This window comes from Eurosta solidaginis, chromosome X, assembly GCF_040869045.1.
Source record: "Eurosta solidaginis isolate ZX-2024a chromosome X, ASM4086904v1, whole genome shotgun sequence".
NCBI lineage: Eukaryota > Metazoa > Arthropoda > Insecta > Diptera > Tephritidae > Eurosta > Eurosta solidaginis.
The window spans coordinates 113,239,744-113,260,101 of NC_090324.1; the positions used below are offsets into that span (position 1 = coordinate 113,239,744).

Sequence of the window (20,358 nt, forward strand, 5' to 3'; positions counted from 1 at the left end):
GTTTAGACGGTTAAGCGCCAATTAAGTAAGTAAGTAAGTACTCATTTGACTTGAAAAAAGTTTCATTTGAAATGAAAAAAGTTTCATTTGAAATGAAAAAAGTTTCATTTGAAATGAATAAAGTTTCATTTGAAATGAAAAAAGTTTTATTTAAAATGAAAAAGTTTCATTTGAAATGACAAAAGTTTCATTTGACCTGAAAGTGCTATATGTTTGGCAATGGTATGCAAGGGCTTTTGATCAGCGAAGTCAAATATGACAGTTGTACCTATTTATGCAATGGCTTTGTTAAGCGGGTAGATGTATATATTACGGATAAGAACTATTATAGACGCCGCCGATAGAAATAACTATTACGCTTAGGCGGCTCCACAACCGAATGACGTTTTTCGGAAGTTTTTGTTGAACGCGCTGTAGCGACAGATTTGCGCTTGCGAGTTCGAATGATGAAAACTACAGCCAATTTGTGAATGTGCCGCTTGTTGTTGGTGGTGTTATTATTGCACCGATTGTACCATGGAAGTACGCCGATGATTATTTCGATTGTAGCTGGTTGAGTTATAATGTGTATTTTGTGCGTGGGATGCCTTTACGATTTTAATTAACGAATATATTAACGTACAAAAATAGGGAGTTGACGCGCGCACTCAGATTTATCGACTAAGGTTAAAGGGAGCGTGGTTTAAGCTTGCGTTGTTCGCGATCGTTGCTGATTGACGTCATAGCGAATTTCGGCAACCCTCAAATACAAAATTTGCGGATGACGAGCAGCGCGTCGCCAGTGGTAGCAAATGATTAGTAGACGCTTTAAGTTTGATATCCAAATTTTTATTCACTTCAGAATTACGTTTCATTTCCACTAATTTTGCATAGGCAATTTCTCTGCCGCCACGTTGTTTTTGCTGTTCCGCATTACCTCCTGGCAGGATCGCTAATTGCAATGATTTAAATTGCTTTTATTTTTATATAAAATATTTAAATTTTTATATTTTCATAATATTTTTTCAAACTGACAACCACAAAAATATTTTCATTAATCAATTATGAAATTTTTTGAAATATAACAAATCAAAAAATGAAAATAAAAACATTGAATAAACTAATGAATTCACATAGTATATAAAGTTAAAAGTAAAATGTATAATATATTTAAAGGAACCCTACAATAATCGGCATATGCCTAACAACAATTAGCTCTCTGATGGATCAGGCACTTCGGGATGTACATGCCTGGGCATCTGGAGTCGGGTTAACCGACAAAGCGGAAAAAACTAGGTAGTAGTTGTCGTGTTAACTCCATGTGGAAGAGAGGGCGAATAAAGCCTCCGCGGCATGGTATGCATGCAAGAGGACGCTAGGATGCACGTGGAGCCTATAACCCAAACTCTCTCATTAGGTATTTACGGCAATTGTACCTATAACATACTTTACTATGGGGTTCTTGTTTGGTGGACAGCCACACAAAGGAGTAGGTATACCAAAAAACGGGAGCCTTAAAAACTACCCCGACAGCAGCATTGCATACCATTATACACATCCCGCCTGTAGACCTAACGGCCAAAAACATCGCGTTAGCAACTGCAACAAGGCTTAAGGCCTCGGACAGCTTGAGTGCAGACCTTTTGGCAACAGGAGTATAGCGCGATCTAATATCTGGCAAACGGAATATATGGCCCCGTGCCTTCGAAAGAGATATTGTGGCCACAGTTAAGCCGGAGGGTTGGTGCCGGGGTGCAGAAATGGCAGTACATATTATACACGTGTATAAGGATGAAAGGAGTTGGGTCTGCTGTTTACTGTGTCAACCCAGAAATAAGTGGATCCTACAGGCTGCCAGATGACTGCAGCGTTTTTCAGGCGGAAATTATAGCAGTGAAGAAAGCAGCAGAATTTCTGGAGTAAGCGAGCTTAAGCTGCAGTCGCGTCAATTTATATATTGATAGTCAGGATGCGATTAAGGTAATAATTTCACACAGTACTTCATCAGCTGGAATGAAAAGAAGCATTGCAAAAATTTGCTTAGGCCGGACCATACATCTTTACTGGGTTCCCGGTCATAAAGGGATAGAAGGTAGAGGGCGCAACACTCGGAGAGTCGACGATAGACGTCCCAATCCGCTTGGGAGAAATCAAAAGGAGACAGCAGTTGCATATTATCCATCAATCAGGAAAGGCGTGGACAAAAGCGGGGCTGCAAAATTTCTAAGATCATGTGCGGAGCCTACGATATTAGACTCACAAAGTGGCTCATATCCCTGAAAAGAGAAGACTTGAGGCTCATACTGTTAGGCCTCGTCAGTAACAGCAAATGTAGGAAGTGTGAGCTGCAGGAAGAAACGGTTGAGCACGTTCTGTATTCGTGTCCTGCGCTCGCCAGGTCAAGGCTTCAGCTATTAGGGCGGCAGAGTTGCCAGATCTCAAGGCAGTAATTAAGCTGGGTCCCAGAAAACTAGGAACTAGACCAGTTCAACCTATTCTAACCTAAGTTTTTCACAACTTTCTGTTCCAGTCCTTATTGACAAATATCAGGCCTTTTCTCACTAACCAGTAATAAATATTGGCTCTTATTTTCAAGCTATACTTTCGTACTATTCTCCAAAAATGCCACAATTAGAAAGATATTGAATTTAAATTCAGATTTAAATCAAAAACAAGTAAGGAAGGCCAAGTTCGGGTGTAACCGAACATTACATACTCAGCTGCCAAATTACAGCTTGCAAAACTTTTAAATTACCTTCTTTTAAAAGTGGGCGGTGCAACGCCCATTGTCCAACATTTTACTAGTTTTCCATTCTGCGTCATAAGGTCAACCCACCTACCAAGTATCATCGCTTTATCCGTCTTTGGTAATGAATTATCGCACTTTTTCGGTTGTGATTCGACTTTTTCCATTTTAATATTGTATAATATAATTTCATTGTTCAATATCAATAAAATTTTGGATTTTTAAATGAGCATAGTTTTTAACAGACTCATTTCTAACTCTCAAACCTCCTTTAGTCGGCAATTAAAGGTTTTTTTATGAAGCTCTTATCTAGATTTCGTCTTTAAATAGCACCCATGTCAAATCTGTGAAAAACGCAGTTTCGTAAAATGTGTTGTGAGTTAAGGTGACAATGTGGATATCAATCAAAAGGTATTGAAAAAGGTATCAATATGGGAGGATTACTATTTCAAAACCCCACTTAGGTTTGGGGAAATTGGCCAAAATTTTTACCATATAATGTCTTTATACAATATAGACGTTTGATACATATTGCATTGGCGGGGACATAAATATAGGATGCTATTACTTTCAATAAATCATTTTGCTTGAGCAGGGGACTTAGGATGGAACAAATAATTACAATAGCTTATTACCTGCATCTACGCACTTTTACAACATCTTTTATATAAAAGAAGACGATTTAACCGATTTAGTCCATTTTTACTGAGAATATTTCCTGTTAAAAGGCATACAGGTGCACCAAATTTTTCGTCGAGTTATGGATCCAGAAACGTTGGGAAATGCATTGTAGGAAAGGGGCAGTGCCACGCCCATTTTTCAAGATTTGAATTATTTCCCATTTCTGGGTATAATGGCGCAAAATACGATTGGTACAAAACTATTTTTCGCTAATGTTTAACCTATTATTTTTGCTACAACCCATTTATATAAAAGTAGGCGTGGTCCTTAACCAATCTTATCCATTTTTAATAGAAATATTTCCAGCTATAAGGAAAATATGTGTACCCAATTTTGTTACGATAAGTAAATTTTTCTTCGAGTTATGGCTCCCGAAACATTGCAAATTGCTTAGAAAAAAGGGGGCGGTGCCACACACATTCTCAAACATTTTAGTGTTTTCCAATTTAATGTTATAATTCAATTTAGAAAGTAAAATTATATAGATACAAAGCTCTTTTTCGCTAATATATAGCTTATTATTTTCGTCTACGACCCTTTTAAAAATCTTTTATATAAAAGTGGGCGTGGTCTTTAACCGATCCCGTCCATTTTTTCTAGAAATATTTCCCGCTTTAGGGAAAATTTTTGTACCCAATTTTATTACGATCCGTTAATTTTTCTTCGAGTTATGGCTCCCATAACATAGATAATTGTTTAGTCATAAAAGGGGCAGTGCTATTTTTTAAAATTTGAAGTTTTTCCTATTTACTGTTATAAATCTACTTGGAATGAAATACCATTGATATAAAGCTCTTTTTTGCAAAGATATAGCTTATTTTTTTCGTCCACGACCGTTTTAAAAATCTTTTATATAAAAGTGGGCGTGGCAATTAACCGATTTCGTTAATTTTTCTTCAAAGCATTCCTCATAGTAAAGGCAACCTCTCTGCCGAATTTTGTTACGATAGGTTTAACGATTTTTGATTTATGATTAATAATATTTGTAAAGTTGACTTTATCACAATTGGGCGGTACCACCCCCATTTAAAAAGTTTTTTTTTTTCAAATTTTGATCAAGAGTCTCAATATCGGTCCACACGTCAAATTTCAACATTCTAGTTGTATTATTTACTAAATAATCAGGTTTTTTGTGTTTTCCAAAATGTTATATATATAAAAAGTGGGCGTGGTTATCTTTCGATTTCGCTCATTTTCAATACCAGTCTATTATGGGTCCAGATAAGCTCGTGTACCAAATTTGGCGAAGATATCTTAATACTTACTCAAGTTATCGTGTTAACGGAGGGAGGGACATGGTTCAATCAAATTTTTTTCGATACTGATGATTTTGATATATGGAAGTCTATATCTATCTCGATTCCTTTATACATGTACAACCAACCGTTATCCAATCAAAGCTAATATACTCTGTGTGCAAAGCCCGCTGAGTATAAAAAAATAAAATACTTAAAGTGCGAAAAAATTAAGTGAAGTGAATAAATATAAAAACGCAATAAGTGCACTTGGATTTTTTCCGAGTTTTAATGTTATCATTGTGGGAATATGAAAATTGTAATGCTCGGATATTTAATGTTGGTATTCCCATTGAGATATATGTACGTAAATAATTTATATTAAATTTGTAAAAACCCATTTCATGAATATATATGACCATACCTACCCCAAAATATCGTCTTTGAACGATATAATACAAAGATATAACAAAGCAGAATAAATTATAAAAAAACGAAAAACAAGTAAGGAAGGCTACGTTCCGGTGTAACCGAACATTACATACTCAGCTGAGAGCTTTGGAGACAAAATAAGGGAAAATCACCATGTAGGAAAATGAACCCAGGGTAACCCTGGAATATGTTTGTATCACATGGGTATCAATGGACGCTATTTCGGGATATAGCCATAAAGGTGGACCAGGGGTGACTCTAGAATGTGTTTGTACGATATGGGTATCAAATGAAAGGTGGTAATGAGTACTTTAAAAGGGAGTGACCCTTAGTTCTATAGCTGGACGCCTTTTCGAGATATCGCCATAAAGGTGGACCAGGGGTGACTCTAGAATTTGTTTGTACGATATGGGTATCAAATGACAGGTGTTAATGATTATTTAAAAGGAAATGGGCCTTAGTTCTATAGGTGGACGCCTTTTCGAGATATCACCATAAAGGTGGACCAGGGGTGACTCTAGAATGTGTTTGTACGATACGGGTATCAAGTGAAAGGTGTTAATAAGTATTTTAAAAGGGAGTGAGCCTTATTTCTATAGGTGGACACCTTTTCCGGGTTTTAATGTTATCATTGTGGGAATATGAAAATTGTAATGCTCGGATATTTAATGTTGGTATTCCCATTGAGATCTATGTACGTAAATAATTTATATTAAATTTGCAAACACGCCATTTCATGAATATATATGACCATACCTACCCCAAAATATCGTCTGTGAACGATATAATACAAAGATATAACAAAGCAGAATAAATTATAAAAAAAAGTAAGGAAGGCTACGTTCCGGTGTAACCGAACATTACATACTCAGCTGAGAGCTTTGGAGACAAAATAAGGGAAAATCACCATGTAGGAAAATGAACCCAGGGTAACCCTGGATTATGTTTGTATCACATGGGTATCAATGGACGCTATTTCGGGATATAGCCATAAAGGTGGACCAGGGGTGACTCTAGAATGTGTTTGCACGATATGGGTATTTTTTCTATATTAATTAATTCTATAAGTGGACGCCTTTTCGAAATATCGTCATAAAGGTGGACCAGTAGTGACTCTAGAATGTGTTTGTACGATATGGGTATCAAATGAAAGGTGTTAATGATTATTAGGGAATGGGCCTTAGTTCTATAGGTGGACGCCTTTTCGAGATATCGCCATAAAGGTGGACCAGGAGTGACTCTAGAATGTGTTTGTACGATACGGGTATCAAGTGAAAGGTGTTAATAAGTATTTTAAAAGGGAGTGAGCCTTATTTCTATAGGTGGACACCTTTTCGAGATATCGCCATAAAGGTGGACCAGTAGTGACTCTAGAATGTGTTTGTACGATATGGGTATCAAATCAAAGGTGTTAATGATTATTTAAACGGGAATGGGCCTTAGTTGTATAGGTGGACGCCTTCTCGAGATATCGCCATAAAGGTGGACCAGGGGTGACTATAATGTGTTTGTACGATATGGGTATCAAATTAAAGGTATTAATGAAAGTTTTAAAAGGGAATGACCCAGGGTGACCCAGAACATCATCTGTCTGGTACCGCTAATCTATATATATATATAAATAAGTGCATATTTTTGGTGTTACTTTATAAGACCGGCTTCACCAAATTCAGCCAAATTTCTACTGTAAATTTGGGCTATCATGTAGATGGTTTCTGTAAAGTTTGATTGAATTTGGTTGAGAGCTCATGACCAATAAATGGTGCTTATTTGCATATTTGCGTTATTTCATGAAAAGGAGAGGTGGTGCTTATTTTCTTTTTGCATTATTCAATGGAATTGACGTTTCTAAAATTATAATTTGACGTTCGGCATTTCTCAAGTGAAAACCAAACGAAAAAAAGAAGTCATTTGTTTTGTTTTTTTTTCATAAAAACTGTGAAAAAAATAAATGAACTGGATTTAAGTAAATTCGGTATATGCTGTGCTTCAATTTGGTTAGTAATGTCCCACTAAATTTATTAAGTGTGATTATGTTGTGTCAAAGAAACAACATTGTAATAGAATTGCGTTGCTTTTCTTCAGAAACAACCATGAATACAGTTGAAATAATCTTGGAAATTGCTGACCGACTGCATTCTGATGAATATGTCATACATTTCGCATCGGCAAATTCATTTTTGGCTGGAATTTTGGCAACAAGAATTCAAGAGTATCGAGTTCATCGCATTTTTGACGACGAAGCGCTGATGTATTATTTCGGTCAATATTTTAGATTTCTCGAAATCAAAACCCGACATTCCGCAAATTTCAACTGGTTCTTTTCAAATGGTCGCTCCCTTACTGCAAATTTACAATATCTCTTCATTACACAACTGTCCCAACAACAACGGTTCGGCGCAACGTGTTCAATCTTCTTTCACGACGAGAAATCACTTATTGGGAAAACGAATATACAGAATCGTTGACTGTTGCCATGCAACTTGCAAATTTACGACTACCAAATCTGATAGCCATAAGATTAACATATACAATGTTTCTTCGCAATACGGATCAAGTCAACATTAAAAACATTCGCCCACCTGTTTTCGAATGAATATCGCTACAACTATTTGGTAACCTAACTCATGGATCCCGCGAGTTCAACGAATATATTCACCAGCGTCCCGAAAATTGTTGTTCCTACACACTTACTAACTTTTTTACTATGATGCCTTAAGAATAAAAAAATTAAAAAAAAAAGTAATGAAGAAATGTATTTATGTGTTGTACTGATTCATCTGCATCTGATCGAGTTTTCTTAGACAAGAGTATGAACAATGAACATGGCTGCCATTTTGGCAATAGGGCTTTTTCAGACACAATGGAAAGAGATACACCATAACACAACATATCTGTCACATCTTACTTTCGGTGTATATTGACATTAGGTCTTTTTGTTATGAACTGTGGAGAATCAACACGTGTGTTCAATATTTATGTAGTTTTCGATTCATAATTGAGTATTTCTTCATTTTCAATTGAATTCATATCAATAACTATAATAAATTGGGAATTCCTTCTGTAAGTATGTCGTATCGTTGAAAAAAACATAGTAGAAAATTGTGGCAATGATGTATCATGTTTTTCTCTTCAAATTTATTTTTTCAAATGTTCTTTCTTCGTTCATTTTACAGAATAAATTTAGTGATTTCAACTGTATCTAATCGTGAACGAGCTCACGATTTTTTATTGTGTGTTTTTCATCAAATTTTTTGCACGGTTTGTATTTTCGTTTTGTCTTTTGGACATATACGTGTAGGTGTATTTCGACCGCGCATTTTTTGTTTGCACATGTGCTTTTCTTAAATTAAATTCCCTGCGTTGAACATGGAGTTTTAGTGAATTTTTTACCTTTCTCTTGAAGAAAACGCCTCGAGCCAGACGCCAAAATATCGGTCGACGTACGCGTAGTGCTGACAGAATGTTACTTCAAAGAATGAAAATGAAATGCGACGTGAACGATATGCACGAAATAGATCTGCAGAACCACAGCGGCAAAGAAATCCAGCACGACCAAGACAAATACGATGTCGTGTTCTAGAAAATATGTATCGTGCTGCTTTTAATTACGATCCACAAATTGATTACAGTATGCATGGATATATTGGATTAATGAGTGCGATATGTCCACACTGTGAAGCCGCTAAGTTTATGGGTGAAACGGCTGGCATGGGTTGTGCTAATGGCAAAGTGAAACTGCCGGCATTTGAAACTCCACCTGATCCATTGCACTCATTGATTTTTGGAGGATCACCAATTTCGAAGCATTTTATGAATCATATACAAGAATACAATTCATCATTTCAAATGACTTCTTTGCGTGCTACAAAAATTATAAGAGACAATTTTATGCCGACATTTAAGGTGATTACTTCATCTGGAATATCTAATTCTTCTGTAGATCTAAGTAACAGTTTCTAAAATGTTTTTAAGGATTCTGATCCAACATCAAATTACATTGCATACACATTACAGATTCATGGTCAGATTTATCATCGAGCGGGTGCATTATTACAATTTCCTGACGCTAACCATCAATTTTTGCAAATATATTTTATCGGAGATGAAAATCGTGAGTTGAATAAAGGTTGAAAAGTTGGTTCGTATACAAAACGAGGGATTATTTGCGATCTCCAAAGATTTTTTCATCAGAACAATGAATTGGTGAAATTGTTCAAAACCGCTCTCGATCGTATGCCATCTGCTAATCACAAAATCATAATCAGAGCGGATAAAACGCCTTTTGCTGAACATGCCAGGAGATTTAATGTACCGACGATTGATGAAGTGGCAATTGTAATTGTTGACGATCAGTTTCAATCACGCGATATTGTACTTCATCGTAGAAATGAACAATTACAGCGTGTTTCGGAGCTTCATCGCAGTTACGACGCATTACAATATCCAATTCTACATTGGAAAGGTGATGATGGTTATCACATTAATGTAAATAATATACTAATTATATTAATCAGTTATTAAATAAAAACTAAAATTTAAAATCGAATGTGCATATTTTTTACAGGTCGAGATATTCAAAAGAAAGTTAGTGCGATGAATTATTATTCTTATCGATTGATGATTCGTGCACAAGAACAAAATTACATACTGCGATGCGATAAACTTTTTCACCAATACATTGTAGACATGTTGCGAATGTTGCAAATGTGAATGATATCGGACGTTTGACGATATTACCAGCTTCTTATATTGGTAGTCCACGCCACATGCACGAATATGCACAGGATGCTATGTCACTTGTTTGAAAATACGGCCGACCAGATCTTTTCATCACTATTACGTGTAATCCGATGTGGAACGATATTAAAAAGAATTTTTTCGACGGTCAGTCACCAACAGATCCACACGATGTTACAGCACGTGTATTCCGGGGCACTGATGGATTTAATTGTGAAATTAAGCGTTCTTGGAAATGCACAATGTTGGATGTACTCGATTGAATGGCAAAAAGAGGTTTGCCACACGATGGCTTGTACGTAAAATAACACCGGACGAGATTGATAGCATCATATCAGCCGAAATACCAGATCAAACCATCGATACAGAATTATATGAAGTGGTTAGAAAAAACATGATTCACGGTCCATGCGGTGTAATAAATATGAATTCACCATGTATGATCGATGGGAAATATTCAAAGCGGTATCCGAGAGCATTAGTTTCCGATACCATAACAGGCAAAGACGGATATCCATTGTATCGACGTCGATCAATTGAAAATAATGGTAAAACGGCGATAATAAGAGTGCGCAATCAAGATATCGAAGTTGACAATCGTTGGGTCGTATGTGAATAAAAGAAGTGATATGGCTGTTTTTAGAGTAGGTGGTGAAAATAGAAATGATGAAATCACTCAATATCAAATGGGGCGATACATAAGCAGTAATGAAGCAATTTGGCGTATCTTTTCGTTTCCTTTGCACGATAGACATCCTGTTGTTGTCCATGTGGCAGTTCATCTTGAGAATGGTCAACGAGTTTATTTCACTACTGAGAATGTACAGCAGAGAGCAGCACAACCACCAGCAACTACTTTAACTGCTTTTTTTCAATTGTGTGAAATCGACACATTTGCCAGACTTGATATATGTTGATATACCGCAATATTACACCTGGAATGCATCATCAAAAAAATTTCAACGGCGTAAACAAGGAACACCAGATGATGGTCATCCAGGTATTTTCCAAACAGACGCCTTGGGCAGGATGTATACGACACATCCCAACAATGCTGAAGAACAGTTCACGGTAATTTTTGTCAGACATATCGCGAAGCATGTCAGCTCTTGCATTTGTTAGAAGATGACACTCATTGGGACGCAAAACTTCATGATGCATCGATTTCATCTCATCCACAACAAATACGAATGCTATTTTCGATTATAATATCAATATGCATGCCATCGAATCCAATTGAATTGTGGAATAAATATAAAGATTACATGACTGAAGATATTTTAATTCGGATGCGTCGTAGAACAATGGATCCTGATTTGCTGATTACATTGGAAATGTACAATGAAGCTTTGATAATAATTTAAGATATGTGTCTTGCTATTACCAATAAAGCTTTGGGGCAGTTAGCTTTGATTTCACCAAATCGTCCAATGCATGATTTATTTGATCGAGAGTTGCAGCGTGAACAACAATTCGATTGTGACGATTTACGTACATTTGTTCAATCCAACATCAACAAATTGAACAATCAACAAAAGAATATATATGGCAAAATCGTGCAAGTTGTTTCTGATAACACTGGTGGATTATATTTTTTCAATGCACCTGGCGGCACCGGAAAAAAATTTGTGATTTCATTGATTTTAGGGGAAAATTTTAGAATAGCACCCCCCGATTTCGGGGTAAAACTTGGTATCAAATGAAAGAGGGAGTTCTCCCGAGCACAAATATATATACTTTAAAGTGCGCAAACTTATAATTTAAAAGTTATTTGTTGTTAAAGTTTACAAATTTAGCAAATTTCTATAGCATTTTAAATTACAATTTACATATCTTTCAAAACTTTAATCCACATACATATCTGTATAAATTGGCAACGATAAACTTAAATTGCATTTTTGCATATTTCACATTTCATTTTTGCATTGTTTTTACTTATTATATATGTTTTTATTAAATCAATCGCGCTTTTGTAGCTACATGCACATTTATATATATTTATATTTTTTATTGATGACATTACAAAGCTGTGCTGCCACATAAAAAAAAAAAAACAAATATAAATATTACCTTGCCACATTTCAGTTAATAAAGAAAAAGGAAAATATATATTTTTATATTCATTTTGAGAAGTCGAAACACCTTTCCGCGTAAGCGACCTTTGGCCGCGCTTATAAAAAATAACCCTGGGCTACGCCATGCCAAGTTCGGATGTGTGGTATAACCTTGGCTACCGCCACGGTGATGTCCTTCTGCGCAGAAGGGTGTACTACGCAGAGGGACATCTCCGTGGCGTAGCCACGGTTATACCACACACCTGGACTTGGCACGGCGTAGCCCACGGTTGTTTTTTATAAGCGCGGCCGAAGGCCGCCTATGCAGAAAGGTGTTCTACCAGCTCGTTCACGAATGCAAAAAAGAGCCTTTTCAAATTTGTGGCAAATAAAGACTAAAAAAGTTAAAGATGAAAGGTATTTTTATAAGTTATTTTTCGATTCTGCACTTGTTCCGTTTTTTAGATGTGGCAGCACAGATTTGTAATGTCATAAAATATATATACGTATACATATATAAAAGTTGTATAGAAATTTGCAAACTTTAACAACAAATAACTTTTAAATTATAAGTTTGCGCACTTTAAGATATATATATATTTGTGATCGGGAGAACTCCCTCTTTCATTTGATACCAAGTTAAACCCCGAACTCGGGGGGTGCTAAACTAAATCGCTGCCGATTTTAGCAACTATTCGATCGGAACAGAAAATTGCTTTGGCACTCGCTTCTTCTGGAATTGCTGCCACTTTATTGGAAGGAGGACGAACAGCTCATTCAGCTTTAAAATTGCCATTGAATATACAGGTGGTTGAAACTCCAACCTGTTACATATCCAAAAATTCAGCGATGGCAAAAGTTTTGCAACAACCAGCGGTCATTCTATGGGATGAGTGTACAATGACAAACAAAAAATCATTAGAAGAATTAAATCGAACGATGCAAGATTTTCGTGGAAACATAAGGCTTTTTGGTGGTGCTTTAGTTTTATTGTCAGGTGACTTTCGACAATCATTGCCCGTTATTCCACGTTCAACACCAGCAGATGAGATCAATGCATGTTTGAAATCTTCCCTTTGTGGCGATACGTGAAAAAATTAACATTACACATAAACATGAGTGTTCAGTTCCACAATGATCAGTCTGCAGAGCAGTTCTCGAAGTTATTGTTAGAGATCGGAAATGGCAAAATTCCAATCGACAAAACAAATGGTTTGATGACATTGCCAAACAATTTTTTTACAATTATCCAATCAAAATAAGAATTAATTGAACTAGCGTTTCCAAATATTGTTCAAAATTACATGAATCACGATTGGTTGAGAGAACGTGCAATACTGGCACCAAAAAATGTACACGTCAGTGAAATCAATCATCACATTCTCAAAAAATTTCCAGGTGTTGTGACAACATACAGGTCAGTGGATAGCGCAATGAATCAAGATGAAGCAGTGAATTATTCAGTTGAATTTTTGAATTCATTGGAACCGTCTGGTATGCCACCGCATTGTTTAAATTTGAAGGTCGGCTCATCAGTTGTTTTATTACAGAATTTAAATGCACCAAAATTGTGTAATGTAACAAGGCTGAATGTAAAAAAGTTGATGACGAATTTAATTGAAGCAACAATACTGACCGGCAAAGCGGAAGGTAAAATTGTGCTTATACCGTGAATTCCACTGATACCAACAGACATGCCATTTGAATTCAAGCGTTTGCAATTTCCAGTGCGCCTGTCATTTGCTATGTCAGTATTCCTGCCAAGATTCCAAGGGCTTTTGATTTCGTCCTGCAGAACTTTTTCATTTTCTTCTACTTAATATGGTAGGTGTCACATCCATTTTACAAAGTTTTTTCTAAAGTTATATTTTGCGTCAATAAACCAATCCAACTGGGCATGGCTTCAACCGATTTCGCCCATTTGCACAGAAAACTGTTATCGTCATAAAATCTATTCTCCTACCAAATTTCACAAGGATTGGTAAATTTTTGTTCGACTTATGGGATTAAAAGTATTCTAGACAAATTAAATGAAAAAGGGCGGAGCCACGCCCATTTTGAAATTTCTTTTATTTTTGTATTTTGTTGCGCCATATCATTACTGGAGTTGAATCTTGACATAATTTTCTTATATACTGCAAAGATATTCAATTTTTTGTTAAAATTTGACTTTTAAAAATTTTGTTTTTTAAAAGTGGGCGTGTTCTTCATCCGATTTTGCTAATTTAGCACATATATAGTAATAGGAGTAACGTTCCTGCTAAATTTCGTCATGATATCTTCAACGACTGCCAAATTACAGCTTGCAAAACTTTTAAATTACCTTCTCTTAAAAGTGGGCGGTGCCACGCCCATTGTCCAAAATTTTACTAGTTTTCTATTCTGCGTCATAAGGTCAACCCACCTACCAAGTTTCATCTCTTTATCCGTCTTTGGTAATGAATTATCGCACTTTTCCGGTTTTTTGAAATTTTCGATATCGAAAAAGTGGGCGTGGTTATAGTCCGATATCGTTCATTTTAAATAGCGATCTGCGATGAGTGCCCAGGAACCTACATACCAAATTTCATCAAGATACCTCAAAATTTAATCAAGTTATCGTGTTAACGGACAGACGGACGGACGGTCATGGCAAATTTTGTTTCAATACTGATGATTTTGATATATGGAAGTCTATATCTATCTCGATTCCTTTATACCTGTACAACCAACCGTTATCCAATCAAAGTTAATATACTTTGTGTGCAAAGCACGCTGAGTATAATAAATCGAATATAAAGTAGGGGCGTGTCTTAAATTTGCTTAATATTAAACTGTATATTTAATTGAGTGATTTTACCTGTTTTGCTAACTATAGGAAAATCATCAAAGAGTTTTATCCTATGAAGTTAGTGTTTTATATTGCTATATTTACTTTATTTGCATTCTTTTTAACACAAAAGGCGCAATCTCCATTGAGTTTTAACCTATATTACTTACTTGCAGATCTCTACAAAGACATGGTTTAGGAATAACATGTTTTGATTTTGCTCAACGAAGATTCATTATTTTCTAATGTTTAAGTCTAGTAAATATTAATCGGTTTAAATTAAGTAGATACTTAAAAAGTTTCGCTCTATTTTTCTCGACCTATAGATCACAATTTATTCTCACGCATTGCTGTGATGGTGATGTGTTGTGAGCGTTTGTTGGTGTTGTGTGGATGCATTAGTGACTATTGACAGCCCCGAAGATATGTTGGTGTTTTGATGAGAGGAGTTTAGAAAGTTGAGTGCACGTACATCATTATGAAATCTCAGTGCTTGTTCTAGCCGTTGTTCCTGAAATCTTAATGCCTCACTGAGGTCAGATGTGATTAGAGGCTGTTCTGAATCTGATATTGTTACCTGCTGTTGAGTTCCGCTATAGTTGAGCTTTTGCTGCTGGTGAGCTATTGAGTGCTGCTGTTGTTGTGAATGATGTGTTTCGACTTTATCCTGAACAAGATTGTTATCAGCAGGGATTAGATTTTCATTTGTATGTGTATCAGTTACTACTGTAAGAATATTGCTGGCTTCGTTCGACACCGCGGACGCTGCCAATCGAAATGCAGCTTCCGTATGCGATCGTAAAATAGCCTCAGCATGCCGATGTATACGCAATGTTCTTTCCGGTGAATGTGGTTCTTCAATTTGATTCATATGCTGATGATGGCTGTGGAGGTGTAAATCAGGGTTATGAAATGCCGCCGATTCTTGTTGTTGTTGTGGATGGGGGTTGCTGGGTGTTAGCTCATTATCTTGTGTATCGGAATTTGGTGCAAGGAGTTTGTTTCCCATCGTTTGCCGTTGAGCACGACCGTGTGTATGTTGATCAAGCATGTCATTCAATGGACCAACAACACTCATTCCAGTGCGAATCATGGTGTCACGCATAGCAGTCATGCTTACAACAGCGTTTACTGTAGATGTATTCGACTGTAGATTGGCCAGCATGTTACCCGTTCTTGCAGAAGATGGTCGCAAAGGGAACTCGTCAGTTTCTATTTGAGTTGAGTCCGACAACTGACTACCTTCAGAGGTAGAAGTTTGCGCGTGATCTTGTTGATGACTGTGCTGTGGGAGTGTTTGTTGTTGAGAATGGTTGTTGCCAGAACTAGATTGCGCATTTCTACTGCTGCTTCCACCGGTTGCAATATCTTCACCAGGCTGCTGATAGCTGACTTGATTTATGCGCATAGCTTTAGCTAAGTTAACAACGGCAGCTTGCACTCTTGATCGAGTGGAATCTACTTCACTGGACGTTGATATTATACATCCTACTAATCCTTTACATACATTAGCTTTGCTACTAGCGCTTACACCACTGGCTGATGCAGCAGATGCAGCTGCGGCTGCTGAGGCAGCAGCCATAAGTGACATATGCTTAGTAATATGTATATCTCTCTCCACACCAGCTCCATATTGGTTAGTCAAGTGAGAATTGCTGGCTGTGGGATTTAGTAACTCATTTAATTTGTTACTATGAGAATCGTTGTTATGACTACTGCTCAGCAAGTGAAGAGCCTGGTCAGAAGCCGATGATAAGCGTCCTGTAGATGAGCAATCCGAATTTCCAGAAGGCGACGGATATAACGAGCTTGATCCACCCGCATCGCACAGCAATGGCAATACAGCATTTTCGCAATTTGCAGTACCAGTAGTTGGTGCAGCCAAAGAAGCAGCAAGTATGGAGTCACATTCCCGGCTTTCCACTGCAGCACGTGATAAGACATATTGTGCCGCAAACTGATGCTTAGGATCCATTCGCATGTGTTCCATATGAGTGATGAGCCCTGAAATAAAAGGAAATTTAGCTAAATGAATTGGTTAATTTTGTCTACAAAAAATATGTACACCAGCTGATAACTGCGAATCCCGCCCCTAATCTAAAAGAGTCACAGCCCAAAATTGAGTTAGGACAAATTCAACTATATATGAACAAAAGCAGCTAAAATGGCCATGGAGCACTTCCTAAAAAAAGGCAATTAAAAATTAAAAACTTCAAAATTGTAGTGTTTTGATCCACTCAACAGTTTAACTTTTACTTTAAATTACTGAGCATATATTTTTTCGCTGCATTAACTCAATCTTGTTGGGACGTCTGACACTTTCTTGGCATTTTAAAGTGTTGGCTATGAATAGAAATGTTTCCTTAATGTTGTAGAAAAACGTGAAAAATAATTGAAGGAGTTTCCAATTTATTGAGCACATTGGGAAAAGTGTATTTGTTAGCGAGGCACGCTCATATTGCGATATAAAATTTTTTTTGTTAATGATATTGGAGACAAATTACGAAATATCAACCTTCCGATGGCTACTAAGACATGTTGCAGAATTTCACTTCTATAACTACAGCCTTTCGCCACACTGGTATAAACAATGTACGACATGTTAACAAATGCCAAAGGCGTAGGAACACTGGGGTCAAGTTACAAGTCGAAAGTATATGTGTAGACGTTTGTTTGTAGAACTGTAGATCGAAAGTTGTCAAGGTATATGTTAAAAATGCGCAGTGCCCTGAGTGGAAGTGAAAGTTGTTATAGTGCAATGGAAGTTCATCGTGGAAGAAAGGTATATAACGTAAAGTGCGCGCTTTTATTCGAAGTGTGGAAAGTACAAAATCAATGCGTTGCGCGTCGTAAGTTTTCGCGATACTAACGTACTGCTAAAGGAAAACAATCGGAATTGACTCGCAGCAGAATTTGAAGTATCAGACCAAGTAAGATGAACCTTTTTCTTTACTTCCTACAACCTGTGGCTTAGTCCCTGGCATTCCCACTGAGAATTTGGCTCCTATAGCCAATTTACCAAGCAGGGCAACAGCTATCTTGCATGCATATATATATGTATGTAAGGTGAGTTATTACTGATGCAAAAAAAAATATGTTGAATCACCTTACTATAGTACTATATAAACTACTTTATATCTACTCCCTATTTAATTATATTGTACCAATACTATTTCATCATGTCCGTTGTAGTATGTCTTGAAATTCATTAATTTCTACATACATGTGGTGGTACTTGTTTATTTTACCACTTATATATGTTATACAAAAAAATAATTTTTGTTCAATGTTTTCTTTAAGTTTAAAAAATATGTTAAAAAAATTCAACTTAAAATTTTTAATTTTTCATTATTATTATTTTAAACGATTAAGATTTGTATTCACATTTATTTCAATTTCTTCTATTAAATAAAAAACTTATTTAAATATTTAATAGTGTAATTTAATGTGTATGAATAAAAAACATAACATTTAACATAACATTTGGCGACCCTGTTATAACGACAAAGGGGAAAAATAGAAAAGATTGTGCGGATCCTGTTGGTGTTATTCTAAGCAGCTAGAAAGAAATATCCTGCAAGAAAAAGGGATAATTTCAAATCAACTAAAAATGATTAAAATATTTATATACTGTTGAAGTTAACAATTGAGCTGGAGAACCTTTAATTGGATTGCACAACCCAATTAGGCCAAATTTTCTCAATACCAAGTCGGGAAGACATATGCATAAAAGCCGCTTTTTTATTGCTGTTGCAAACAACATAGATTAACTCAAATTTAAATATATATAAATATTTTTTTTATAATAAAAAATAAAAATACTTTACGATATTGGGAACACAGTGAAAGCTTTAAAATGGATTTTAAGAGTATTCCTGGCTATATTTCAATCGATTTGAAACAACTATCCTAAAATCTAAATTTACTAACCATACCAAATTCCTATATGGTGACGTGGAAATAATTTTGAAGCTGCTAAACGAATTGGATAATTAGTACAACTAATAAAATCACCAATTTTTGTGCCTTTACGTCTCACTTTGGTTTCAAATTCAAACACCAGCTAACGCGAATTATTCACTACAACAATTTTTGATAGCAAGTAAGCGTAATTAATATTAAAAATAGTTAAGAAAACAACAATAATTGTTGAATAAAAGTCAGCAAAAACTGGTGAGCTTTGTTGTTATATTTTATATAGATTTTATTTCTTTGTGTTAATTTAACTTTTAATTTAACTAAATAATTTTTTATTTGGAAAAAAACTACAAAATTAAATATATACATATATTAATTATTACAATTTTTTAACTCCATCTCCAGTACATTTGTTTACGAATATACATATACGTATTTCATTTCCTTAAAGAAAATATTGGTTTTAAGGGCTCAAGAAAATAATATTACTTTATTAGAGGAAAACATGCCGCTTACACATAGTCCCACAACCACATCACAAATTTGTCAAAGTAATCTTTCTACATTTACGAATTCAAACCCTCTACTTCTCCAGAGTCCAGCGACAACAACAATAAATACTCAAATTTCAAAAATTACAACACCAACACAGTTGCAGGAAATCTTTTTCTAATCTCAAATATTTCAAATACTTCGACAACTCCTTTTGTTGCAATGTCTTCCATTCAAAATAATCAACCAATAAATAAATTTTTAAAATTACCAAATTTTTGGTCTGAAAATCGTGAAGTTTGGTTTATTCACGTGGAGCCACAATTTGTTATTAATAATATATATGATGACACATTAAAATTTCATAATATTTTAATTGCTCTTCCACAAGAAGTTGTTACAAAAATATTAGATGTTATCAATCCTCCACCACTAACAAACAAATATGAAACAATAAAGAATATTTTATGTGAGAGATTATCTCAAACTGAAGATAGTCGAATAGAACAACTACTCTCCAATACTCAGCTGGGAGATAAAAAACCTTCTCAGTTATATAGACAAATGAAATGTTTAATTGATTCTAGTTCGATTGTTGGACAGGCTTTACTTTATAAACTTTGGTTGCGTAAGTTACCTCAACAAATTCAAGATTTAACATCTTGTGATAAAGTGTAGATAATAAAATTAAAATAGCAGACAAAATTTATAATCTTTAATTTCAATCGCAAGTTTCTTCAATTTCACAAAATACATCTTTAGAACAAAGTATTCAAAATTTAACGCAATTAACTGCTATTCTTTGTGAAAATTGGAATAAACTAAGTCTTGATGTTAATGAGTTACGAACCAGATCAAAATCTAATGAGCGAATTAGTTTTACCAATAAAAATAAAAGATCATTCAGGGAACGTTCAAATTCTCTTAATAATATATGTTGGTATCATTCCAAATTTGGGAATAATGCAGTTAAAAGTATTAAACCTTGTAAATTTTTTACCACAAAACAAATGCATTTAAATTGAATCGTTCTATCATGCCGATTGCTGATGATAGAAGAAATTTCAAACCAGCTAGCTGCCTTTTTATTTTTGATAAGCGTAACAAACTTAATTTTTTAATAGATACATGGGCTGTTGTTAGAGTTACATAAGACGGCAAAACAGTAACGATTCAGCTGATCATCCTAGCGTTGGTGTTGTTGTCACTAAGATTATGGTGCAAATCAGTTTTTTGTTATATATTTTTTATATAACTTTTATTTCAATTCAA

The 20,358-nt window shown here is 35.4% G+C and overlaps 1 protein-coding gene across 1 annotated transcript in view; it reads right to left on the reverse strand.

Annotated features, from left to right (window-relative positions):
• Window positions 1-14,887: 14,887 nt before the first annotated feature.
• dati (datilografo) overlaps window positions 14,888-20,358 on the reverse strand; it is a 1,513,307-nt gene continuing 1,507,836 nt past the window's right edge. The window contains exon 6 of the mRNA XM_067758063.1: window positions 14,888-16,680. Coding sequence (XP_067614164.1) covers window positions 15,017-16,680 — 1,664 coding nt within the window. The 3' untranslated portion in view covers window positions 14,888-15,016. The remainder of the gene's footprint in view (window positions 16,681-20,358) is intronic.